The sequence below is a fragment of the Prenolepis imparis genome, unplaced genomic scaffold (assembly GCF_030444845.1).
Source record: "Prenolepis imparis isolate NDT839.2.m4 unplaced genomic scaffold, iyPreImpa1.0 SCAF_13, whole genome shotgun sequence".
In the NCBI taxonomy this organism is placed as follows: Eukaryota; Metazoa; Arthropoda; class Insecta; order Hymenoptera; family Formicidae; genus Prenolepis; species Prenolepis imparis.
The window spans coordinates 4692732-4705621 of NW_028141171.1; the positions used below are offsets into that span (position 1 = coordinate 4692732).

Consider the following 12890-nt stretch of genomic DNA (forward strand, 5'->3'; position numbering starts at 1 on the left):
ATGCTGGTATTAGAAAATTTACGGAATTTCCTATAATCATCATCGTGACACGGACTACGTCACGATGGCTTGGAGCTTTATCAATCAACGGGATAGGACTCGTACAGATTTATCTATAGGCCCCTACCGACAGATCTGTCAACGAAAGCTTTTCGATCAGATATCAGGGCGGAACGCTTAATAAGAGAGTCCTATTTGTCAATCGATATCCAAACTAGTCGACACTCTCTCGGGAGAATTCCTGGCGTTGGTGGCTCGTAAATTTTGCGAGTACCGAGCGAGCCAGACTTCGCTTAACGGCACGATTATTGAAAATAAAGGAATGCAATCAATTTGATCAGACGCCCGTATCGTCGTAAAATAAGAACCGAAGAACCGCTTATTAAGATTCGCGTTATTTTTTTTGTCGATGAAAAATTGAGTAAAGTTTTCTAGATTGTGCAATATTAACGAATAAATATGCAGCACGTGCATTTTAGTGCGCTTGATGAAATTATATAGCAAAATTATATAATGTTATAAATAGTAATTATCTTGGCAAATCGATGAAACGAGTAATACTTTATGCAATAATGTTTAACGTAAGGAATTTACGTAACGGATCACTTTACATTTTTATATCTATATGTTAACAGTTGATAAACTATTATTAAGTCTACCTGTACAATTATTTCAAATTGTACAATTATCTTGGCAAATCGAAACAAGTGGGGGATTTTATGTAACAATATTTAATAAAAATTTACATAACAAAATTATTTAACATTTTCATGTTTATATCAATGTCTAGTCTATCAATTGATAGACTATTGTTAAGTTTATCTGTGAAATTATTTTTTTTAAATAAGTATATATAATATATTCTTATAAATATTTAAATATTTAAATTAAAATAATCTAAAGAAAGAACACATGAACTACGTACGTTATATTGAGATATTTTGGTATATTGTATCATTGATTACTTGGTAGAACATCATTGAATAAACTCAATGATCAGGTTTCTAATTTTTAAATTGTTTCAAAATCGATGAAACGAAGGTCTTTTGATATATATAACCTTGTTCAATAATATGATCATCAATTGATATCATGAATATTATATGTGAAATAGAGAATCTATATGAATATCCGCATTCACAGAGACAGGTAGCGATAAATAATCAGATCTAATTTTAAAAAATGACAAATATAATTTTTCTAGAAACATTAAAATATGGAAGATTAAATTTACTCTTGATTTGTCTTCTGTTCATTATTTTTTAATTTTATTACAATATGTGTCGTTATTTTTATAATTAACTAAGAGTTGCGAGAAACTAATCCGGGATATTAGAAATAATTCTCTGTAAAATGGAGAAATTATCTTTAAGAAAATTCCAATCAATAATTTTATTTAGGCCTCGTGAATTATATAATAGATAGAATACATTTTTTTTATTTTAATATTTTCTGTTCCCAGGAAAATGAAATTATATTATACGCGACCATTGATTATACGCTTAATAATAGAAACACAAAGAACGAGCAATTGTTAGATAAATAATTGTTGTTGGCACTTCTTGATATTCTGCTAAACAACAATTATCGCGTATTTTCACGTTTCTAACTTTGTCAATAATTCACACTTTACCTCGATTACTATTGTTACCAATGAATCGGCTGCGATAAATTCTGTTTGTACCTTGCATTTGCAACGTGCAATTTGTTAATCGTTTAAACTGCGACAAGGGGCGTAATTGTGTCGTGAGGTAAAGGAAAGCAAGGGCTCTCTCTTTCTCTTTTACTCTACCTTACCTCTGTTAGCAATATCTGCTTTAAAGCATTGAATTCTCTCCATTGATCTTGAAAGATAAAAAATAGAAAAAGACAGAGAGAGAAAAGGACGATGAGACAAGAAGGTCGTTTGTTTCAAGATCTCATTAAACAGTATTCAAAATTTTTTCGTCGTTTACGAATCCTTTGCATCGTTCAATGTATTTATTTGGTACTTCGCGTGTCTTTTCGGAGCACATCAAAAATTTGAGAATGCAATTACAACACTATTGTAATAATTATTAGTGTTATAAATAGAAATAAAAATTAAAAGAAATTTATTTATTTAAAAAAATCAGAAAAAGAGTAAATATTTGTTAATTTACCGAAAATATCTATTACGTTTATATTTTAAATTTGATTTCATGTTTATCTCTCTCTTTCTTTTTCTTTCTCTTCTAGAAATATATGAGAAATGTTTCAAAAGATAGACTATAAAATCATGTATGTATGTATGTGTTAATGGTTAGAGAGCTACTTCTGAAAAGAAAGCTTTATTGTTCGAGAGATGATTGCATTTAATGTACTTTCCTCTCATTTTTTTTCTGGTCTCAAATATCGGAGAATGGCCTGGATTTTAATGTATTTTCTTTGAAGCAACATGATGAATTCAATTTTTAATATGGCGTGACTGTGCTCATTTCGTCAACGATTTAATCTTTTTTCAATAGTTTGAACGTTTTCCGTTTCGATAATACGAAATGCACGCGAAAGGAGTGCAATCAACGATATGGCACCGTATCGCGAAACAGTATTTAATATTTGTAATTATATTTTGTGTTACATTAACGGTTATTGCTATCCCAGCTGCTATCTATAATTACGGAAAATGTCCTTTGCAATAACGATAAAAACCACAAGTTGACGTAAAATTTTAGGAATTCTAAATAACTGAGAGATAAAAAAATTGATCAACTATTATCATATATAAACAATATTATTAAAAGATAAAAAGATTAAAATATCAGTAATTGTCATTAATAGATGGATAATAAACAGTAAATATTGATGATAATTTCTTTTACTTGATTAATTACATAATGATATGTTAAGAATGTAATGTTTACATTAAAATAAAAAATTGAAATTAAACAGTTAAAATTGAAAACAGAAATAAAATGTTTCTATTTTATATATATATATATATATATATATATATATATATATTTGTATAACTGTTAACGTGTTACCATTTATCGAGGTAAATATTGGCGCTTATTTAGCTCGTTGTTTCTGCTCGATCTGTTTTTCTTTGTTAAATATAGATTATCTTTTCGACCCGATTAGTGAATCTGAGAACTGCGCAATCGTCCAATCATGCATATTTCGCCGACTGCTTTATCTGCTTTGTTCTATCGGATTATACACGAATGTAGATTCGCGATGAAACAATTTCCTCGAAATCCGTCGAACATAGTTACTCTATATGCAGCGGATTGTTGAAATCGATTGTACACGGCATCGAGATATCTTCCCGGCAGATTTGTCGGGAATACGAATATGTACAATGAGATTGGCGTAAATACCGTGGTCGAAGGTAGGGATAGGGATATTCGAATATTTTATCGAAGAGTTGTGATTCATGGAATATCGTATTGACTTGTCATGTCGTCCACGAAAAAAAAAATGCCGCGCTGATAGAATTACTTGCGATGGAAAAATGTAATTGCAGAGTTATGTATGAGCTCGCCAAAAGCGTTCATTGAATATTTTTCCATGAGACGAGAAATTGATTGATTGGTTCACCTCGTGGTTATAAAAGAAGTCAGATAGGCAGTAATGGTGCCCGATAGTCTGTCCAATAGATTGAATTGCGTAGATAAAGACGCTTGAAAAAGATGAGAAAAATAAAATAATTAAATATACTTATATCGAAAAAAGTGCATAAAGAAGATAAAATGTACAGCGTAATCCTCTTTTTCATTTTCTAATTTTCAGTCCTATTCTGAAATAGTTTGCTTCTGTTTCGTACAAATTATGTTTTCATAAAATACTTAAAATTGTAAAGTTTTCTTATAAAAGTATTTAAATACTTATACATTTTTTTTTTAAATATCGCTTTACTTTTACGTCTTTTTTATAATTAATTCTTAACTGTAAGTTTAAAGAAAAATTTTTTTTCACATGTAAATCATAAGTGTTCTATTATTGTGTAGTAATACCATTATGAAAAGTATGTTAAGTTTATGTACACAGATTATAAAATTTTTACGAGCGTCGAAAATGTTTATTCTTTGCATTATTCAATATTATACAACCGATGTTTAAATCTTTTATTTCGATGTAGAGAAAGTATCCAGACATCTGCTGCTCTTGTTGCTAATAGACATTCTTCTTTTCCTTTTTACATTATTAATGCGACAATGAATTCGCCGAAAAGCGATAAAACATTCGTCTTATTCAACAAAGGAGAAATACAAAGCTTTATTTCGTCGCAAAACATTGTAATAATATTCAATCAATATATTCACTTTAAAAGTGCCGAAAGAAACTCTCTCGCAAAAAAGTGCAGTACAGAAATTTCACGCAAATGGAAATAATGCATCGCTACGTTACACATTCATCGATATCGGATTTTCAATTGAAAATTTATTTCGTTTGCGCAGACTTTTACACATGGAATCGTCTCGCGTCCGCTAATAAATTAATTTCCGCTTTATGAATGTACGTGTTTCGCACAACGCGCTGCTTTATATTTAGCCATATAAATGTGTTGAAAATGCATTGCGAATTGCTTGTTAAACGGATTGTTTGGCAGTATGGATTGCTCGTTCTTTAACGCACGTACTATGTTTTTTCTTTTCGTCTCTCTTTTATTTTCTCGTAACGAAATTTTTACTCATCTTCTGTTAAGTGCTCGCATGCATACACTTACATATTCACACACCCCAACACGGCTGTAACGTATTAATAAATTTGCCGCACACGACGTAATCTTCTCTCAACAAACAGCGATATAATAATATATTCACAATATATGAAACGCCGCCGTATATAGCTAAAAACAGTTAATCGGCTTACCTACTTTTTTTCTATCTTCTCGTGAAAAATGCTCGCTGTACATACATCAGTGATAATAAACTATTTCGATTGTGTCAAAATATGACTAGGTCTTTCGCGCGTTTCGCGGATCTTATCGTCTATCTACCACAAGCGCGCGTAATAATATGTTCGTATTTATGTACAGAGACACACGTCGACGTATACAATACATATACATATTTATACATATACATTACGTTATAAGTGCATTTATAAATCACACACATTTACACACATCCATACATATATATATTTATACAAAAGATTTATAAATCACTTTTCAACAATTAGTATATTATACCATCTTGCTTATAATACAACGTTTAGATGCCATCGAGTAATCGTATTCTTTTCCCTCATCGTCGTTTCTTTTCCTTCATCATTTTTACGACTCAATTTCCAATTGATTTTTTAAATGTAAATTATATAATTGCTAATGTGTGTTTTTTTTAGAAATAACTAATTTTTTTGCTAAATCGTTTATTTATACAAACATTATTCGCGCAGACGTAGTATAGTATTAACATGGCAAAATATTTCTTATAATACCTATATACAAAACGCATATCATTATTATAGAATTTTAATGAAGATTTATAGAGAGGATATATATTATATTTGTTTTTTAATTTTTTGCGACTCGAACTTTGAGTTGTTTGTGCCTCTAATTAAATGATTCAAAGGGATTTCTGATAAGAGATTTGTTAAAAATGTAATAAATTGTATTTTTTATTTAAATTTAAATTTAAATTTTCACACTAATATTTTACGAAATAATTTAGAATTTAGAAAAATTTAGAAATAATATGAATTCTTCATAATAAGAAGCATCATTTGTATCAACTTGTGTCATAATTTAATTTTTATATTCGATATTTGTTTTTGCTTTGACACTTGTTTTGGCAGTGGTCACTAATTTGAATTTGGTCCGAGTCATATATGATACAGCTGTCGATGTTTTCTTGCACTATATTTGTCATCGCGCGTGAAAGTCAGCTGTTAATAATCAATTATTTTATTCATTCTAGTGGTTCCTTTCGCTTCGCATTTTCGATTGAGATCGAGGACTCGTGAAAGAAAAAGTATTGTGGGTTGCAAAATTATAGTCCGAAATTATTGTCATTGGAAGTTGCATTCCAATGGACGTTGGCAATCGCTAGTTAGTGTGCGATCAGCTGATCTCGCGATCGACTTCGCAGAAACCGCAAAATCCGACATGATGATCGCATATCACTCACAATCCTAATCGCAGATATTTTCTTAGCTATGTATTTTGTGGATGATCTCTTCGGCGGTTTCCGCGAGAAATTTTCTAGTCTACGAGTCGCGATGTAATTTTGAAGTACAATTCTGCACGCGAAAACCAGCCTTTGACGGACTTGATCGACCTTCTAAATACGTTTCGATATGTGTAATTTGAAATTCGGCTCTTGTAACCTCTGCTCGCGTTCCACCGACATCGCGGTCGGTTTCCGGACCAGTCTCTGGTTGGACACACTTCGGACAAACTCGAAATTCGGCTCTTTTCACACTCGATATCCCCCATCGTTGCTCTCCGGGAAATTTCGAAACACGAGCAATTCCTGGTCAACTGGCATTGCGCGGCATTTCATTTTCCATGCATTTTCCCTATTATTCCTATATTATCGCGATATTGATTTGTGACACTCATCTATGACACTGGCACTTTTCGATTTGATCCCGGCTCGATTTGTTGGTCGGACGTATGTTTCCATCAGCTATATGATACCGAAAGGTGATCCCTCTCGCTGGAACAGAGCATTCTGTTGTTTTCATAACTCCGTTTTGATCCGGATAGTTTCCGGGAATCATTCGTTCGCTCAGTCTATACAGACGTAGGATAGCTCTCATTTTCCTGATTAGAGCATACGTTTTTGGCATCAACGCCGGTTCGATCGATACTTCCGCGGATGCCGATGGTGATTTCGTTGAGTCTTCTTGAGTATCGAGATAGTCATATCATATACACATTTGTTTACTGTCGGAACAATAGCGAGTACACGGGAGAACGTATTTTATATAAAAGGAAATTAAAAAGAAAAAAAAAAGAAAAGAACCATTGCAGTTTTCTCGCCCGATTGATCGATCGTTCTCAGCCTTCGGTTTCTCGTCAGCACACTTTCAATCGTTGATGATCCGATCATCGTCGTCGGCGCGGGATGGCCCTCGTTGCGGTCTACCAACTCGCCCCGGCGACTATATGTGCTATAAGCACGTCTCCTTCTGATCGATTACGTTGATGACCACCGAGGCCTGCGTGGACAGCTCCTTTTGAGCGGGCACACCTGTCGGCACCTCTTCGAGTATTGGTCAAAGGGTCGTGGTCCTCGAGACCGTTGCCGAGGGCGGCGGCGGCGGCGGAGGCGGCGGGGAAATTACTACGTCCGGTTCACCCGCTAGGTCGCAGTCGAATCTCCAGAGAATATTCTCAGGATGGTCACCTCCTAATGTAGCACAGTGGTTAATAATTCATTTTCATTCAAGTTGTCATTGAGTATATATATCTTTCGCCCTTTGTCCAATCGATTATTTAAGCTTGGCGTTAAGTATTTTCTAATTAAAATTTAATTGAATATACTGTGGCGCGAAATATTTTTAAATAAATACATCGTGGGTTTAAACATGAGCAATTATTATATAAATAACTAATATATGGATAATAGGCGACCATGAAATCATGAAAAAAAATTAATTAACGCTGCCAATAAATGCAATAAAATTTACAAAATAAAAGAATATAATTGAATTAGGAGTTATATAGGAAAATTGTAATAAAATAGAAAAAGAGTAGAGATATTAATAAAAATTAGATAAAAAAAATAATTCTTTGACATTTCAAAATAGAGAGAGAGAAAGAGAAATGTTGTTTCTGCTAAAATTAAATTTACGATTTTTTTTTTACTAAATTATTTTTTATTTTTTACTCAACTTATTACAACTATCCACGATGTTCGAAATTAATCCATGTAAATTTAACCATAACGATTGACTTAGCGAACGTAATAGGATGATAATCGGTATTTCGTGGGCGATAGACACAATCGTACCTTGACCCAAGATGATGCCCGAAGACCCCCGTCTCTGCCTCGGCGGAGGTGCTTGGTGTTTGTGCGCATGGTGGCTGTGTAGGTGTGAATGTGAGTGGCAGTGTGTGTGACGCGTGTGCGTGGGAGTGGCTTTGCACGGTGGCGGTTGCTGTTGTTGCGATTGCTGTTGAAGTTGCTGCTGCTGTTGCTGCTGCTGCTGTTGCTGACGACGAAGATGAGGGTGAGGCCTGTGCTAGGTGTTTCCGCCATGGGACATCTGATCGAAGCTCAATGATTTCTTCATCTCCGTCATCGACAACGCACCACCCTCCTGCTGAGGAACAAGTAGGGGCAAGTGTTAGCTGTATCGCGGACCGATCGGCAAAGAATCGACGTTCGCAAGTAGTCACAGACAAGTTATTAAAAGTTACGGGAAGTTGTTAAAAGTTATTAAAAAAGATAAGGTGGCAAAAGGGAATGAGAGAGAGAGGGGGGGGGAGAAGGTTATCATTAGGTCGCGCGCAATAGCGTTGATAACTATGTCTTTGGAGTTGTCTATTTGAAACGAGCAGCACGAGCTTAGTGACAATTTTTTTTCCCCAGGAATTCCGGACATATAGCTTTCAGATCACGTTTTTAGAATGGAACGAAGCGGCTGCGATATACACGCAGATATATTGCCCGTTAAGAGACAGCTTTTTATATGAAGATAGAGCGGTTCATAAAAGCGAATAGTCATCCTGCGATATAATCTAGTCATCTTATGTTGGGAATTGCAAAATAAAAGATAATTGCAGATTAATACGTGCTGACATGACTAACCACTCAATAATTTCTAATGACAACAAGATCATTAAATACGAAAAGCTTAAGAGCTATATTACAACTTTGAAGAGTATTTTAATTAATTTTAATTTAAGAACTATGCTATAACTCTTTATACGCAATTTGCGAGAGAGAAATTGAGAAATAAATCTAATTAACAGATGTTAAAAAACGTGAATAATCACATTTTAAAAAATCAAAACAAAATCATTAATATAATTGTGCTTATTTCCTTACATAGTTTAGTTGAAATACTTAGAGTATAAATTTAAAATTTGTACGAATAAAAATTATTATAATATCAATATATATTACATTTGCAGATTAATATAGATATACTTATACAATTTTTATTATTTTTCATGTCTAAATAAATTCTCAAATTCTTTTATTTTTAAACTTATGTACGAATAAACATGAAAGTTGTGGACCAAAAACACACAACTGGGATAACGTGACAGATAATGAGCAGAGAGAGGGAATATGCAAAACTAACGGAGACAGAATAATGCAGTCGATGTGGTTTATTGGAATTCAGAATGCGCAATCTTCGCTTGAATACAATTGCATTTTCTCGACAATGCGGATGTCATTATTCGCTATGTATATGTAAGCGACAAACGGCGCGCGCAAGTATGAGTTAATTACTGTCAGATATAGTTGAGCCACGTATGTATCACGACACAATATGTACATTCGATTTCGCGAACGCTTCGCAATTTTTCGATTGTACACGCGAAAATTTGCACCGCGCGTCAAATGACAGATTTGTCAAAAGAGAAAAGAAATTATTATTTTTTTTTCTATTTATGTTTCGGGAATAGAATGAGTGAATGATTGAAGAGTGATTTCGAATGATCTATGGAATCGACATTTGTAATTGATCAATCTACGTCATTGTGGCAAATAACGTCCTAAAAGATACATCACATATCTACGTAGAGAAACGTCGTTAGAATCAGAAGTAACAGTTTTAGACGGATCGGTCGATTGAGTCGCTAATCTTACTTTGGCATGATTGTAATTAAACTTTAAAGTGGAAAAGTCCGCGTGACGAGAGGAAGAGACAAGATGTCAAAGTGGAAAGAGACGAAGAGAGAGATAGAGAGAGAACGATACATTAGCGCACTTGCCGCGCGGAAATTTGCTTCAAAGTGTGTTGATATTTTACAAAATTTCCGCTGCTAATAAAAGATATCGCCCATCTTAATCTTTGTCACTTAAATGCTGTCATGCACGGAAAAATTAAATACTTCATCGCAGGAAAAATACGCGAATTGTTTTAGAATTTTTCTGATCATTGCTTATAACTCTTTTTGGCTAAAACAAAGCATTATTAATAAAAGTAAATCAATATAAAAAAAATAAAGAGGAGGAGAAAAAATATTTTTTATTAATTTTAAAATGACACAAAATTATGAAATTTCTCTTAATAATAGAGAGAGAGTTCTATATAAAATAAATAATACATTATTGCAAAGCGAAATTATGATAAGTTTTTTCTCTCTTCAGTTTTGTTGATTTCATACTTTGAATATGGAGGAAAAAAGGATGACATCTATGAGTTCGAAGGAACGCAATTCGAAAAAAATTGTATCTCGAGATCTTTTAAGAAATTATTCCATTTTCGAGGCTATAATTCTTGCGAAAGTGTACTCTTGCAAGTTTTCGTATGGGATGATAAGATTGCATCGAACGGATGCAACTTTCTATCAGAACGTAATATATTCCTCACAAAGTTTTCAAGACGAGCAACACCGACTTACATCATTCAAAAAAAGCGAAAGGAAATAAACGTAAAAGATACGTCAGACATCAATCTCACGTGTCACATATATTGCGTGATATCATCAAGCTAAATCATTCCCGACAGAAATTCCATTAAATTACGCTCGAAGATAGAACGAACGTTATTATTGTTAGAAGTTTACGCATGCAATTAAGTGTATATATACTGCAATTGTAAGCGTGTGTGATGATATATGTACAATCCTTGCGACGAGACACCGCAGGCAATTCACTCAAAACTGCGAGAGGATATACAAACGTGCGATAATAAAAAAAACATATTATAATAATATAATATATATTGACTAATAATAATTGAATAATATAATATATATATTATATTAAAATATATATATATATATATATATATGTATATTTATAGTATATTATATAAAATAAAAATATATATAATATATATTTTTTGCAATGCGGACTTAAAGGAATCTCGAAAATCAAAAATCAACTCAACACAGCTATTCAAAAATCGTAATCGTCATAACATTTTACAGAAAAATGAACAATGCGAGAAATTCTCAGGAGAAAAAAATTAATTGACAATTAATTGAAAATTAATTGTTTGTAATTGTACTCCCTTGTCGAGATGTGTGTGTGCACAATATTCCTCGATTATTCGTAATTTTTCTGATTTCGAGAGATCTCTATAAAAATATGGAGAAATATTTGGGCTCCTTGGAAGCTGTACTCTCAGCACGGTAACGCAAACCATCGCGCGAATCTGAATTTTCAATCATTTGACTATGCATGCGTGCAGTTTTTAGGTTCTTATTTTCTCGCTAATACAAAGGACGAGAGAAATCCGAAGATCCGGAATTAGCTTTGCTCGGTGAAATTGAATTACCGTGGAATGAGTATCGCTCTCTCTGCGACCAGCAATCGGCTCTCCTCGGAAAGCTCCTATAATCCACCGTCGCGTTTGTATCTTTCCTTAATTGTTACGCCACTTTTCTTCGCGAATACGGACGTCAATGATAATTTTTTTATTCAATTTCTTACGAGTTGCTGAATAGAATCCGCAAGTTGGAGCGTTATTATTTTTTTCAATTAAATAAAAAATAAACAGAAGCAGAATATGTGCAATTTACAATAAGAATGGTGAGAGATAATTGATTAATGTATAAGGAAGGAGAATCAATAAAGATGTTTTCTAGCTTCTCCACAGAATTATCAAAAAATATTTTTTTATATTGTATGATCATAGAAATATCAAAAATAACTAGGTGAAAAAAAAACTCAATCTGTAAAGGCAAAATTAATTATTAGTCTAGGTAACTAAACTCTTTCATGATTAATAAGTGAACTAATAAAATCTTTTCGCTCATTATGTAACATGTATCGTCTCCAAGAGGTTTAATATGTCCAAGAAAAATAAGAAATAATAGATATCTCAGGTCCTTTAGGTACCTAGACTAATAATTAATTTTGGCTTTATAGATCACATTTTTCTTCTCACTTAATGGCTATTTTTGCCATTCCTAAAAATCATACAATAAAAAAAATTTATTTTAAATCTTGTGGAGGAGCAAAAAACATTCTTTATCGATCCTCCTTTCGAAAATTGAAATTTATCCTCGGAGACGCCGATTGAATCGCGGGGGCCCCCGTCATGCGGGACAAGACTTACACCATTTAATCGCGGGAACTCGATGCTCGGTATGTAGGTGGTCTCCTCGTGTTCCGCGGCGGAGCAGAGCCGCGTTCTCCTTCTGTAGGACAGCTCGGAATTGCGCGATTTCGCGGCGGGCCTCTGCCGGGAACCGCAGCGGACGGCGAATCGCAATTCCGAGGCCATTTCGGCGCAGAGGGACTGTGTGTCGTGGATCGGTTAAACGATGGCCGAGAGAGAGAGAGAGACGAGTCGGGAGATGCACGTGCGTGTTTACCAAGGTCCAAGGATGCGATCGCCGACGATGGCAGGCAGACACAGGCGCCGATATACGACAGATACAACATACACCAAGAGACATACACAATACACACGAGACGATCGTACGAGAGACCGAACGCATGCAAGAGACTGATTTCTCTCTCCGTCGAGCGAGGCCGTTCATCAGGCTCGTTGCTCAGGATGTTTCCTTTGATCGCGCGAGTACGACTTATCGCATCAACATCCAGTCGCATTTGACCCGTGTATACACGTAAATTCGAGATATTTGTAATAAAATGAAAGGGCTCTGATATACACACGTGAATATATATAAATACAAATTATAATTAAAATTATAAATATAAATTATATATAAATATAAATTTAAATAAGAAACGCGTTGATAGGAGAAATTATTTTTAGATTTTTCTTTGGAACCATCTTCAGCAGATCGAAAAAAATTCACGTATCTTGATTCATATCCTGTT

General features: G+C 33.8%; 1 protein-coding gene and 1 long non-coding RNA gene across 10 annotated transcripts in view; one reads left to right on the forward strand and one right to left on the reverse strand.

Annotated features, from left to right (window-relative positions):
• Nucleotides 1-12890, forward strand: part of LOC145944699 (uncharacterized) — a 261286-nt gene that overhangs the window by 24895 nt on the left and 223501 nt on the right. The window lies entirely within an intron of this gene.
• LOC145944688 (glutamate receptor ionotropic, kainate 2) overlaps nt 7184-12890 on the reverse strand; it is a 200961-nt gene continuing 195254 nt past the window's right edge. For 2 of the 8 annotated variants that reach the window (XM_083053214.1, XM_083053213.1), the window contains exons 17-19: nt 12162-12342; nt 7926-8238; nt 7184-7322 (exon numbers count right to left, since the gene is read on the reverse strand). In XM_083053214.1, the coding sequence (XP_082909340.1) occupies nt 7316-7322; nt 7926-8238; nt 12162-12342 (501 nt within the window). In that variant the 3' untranslated portion in view covers nt 7184-7315. Of the gene's footprint in view, nt 7323-7925; nt 8267-12159; nt 12343-12890 lie in introns of those variants that run through there. The other 6 variants (XM_083053215.1, XM_083053216.1, XM_083053218.1 and 3 more) reach the window with 6 other exon arrangements.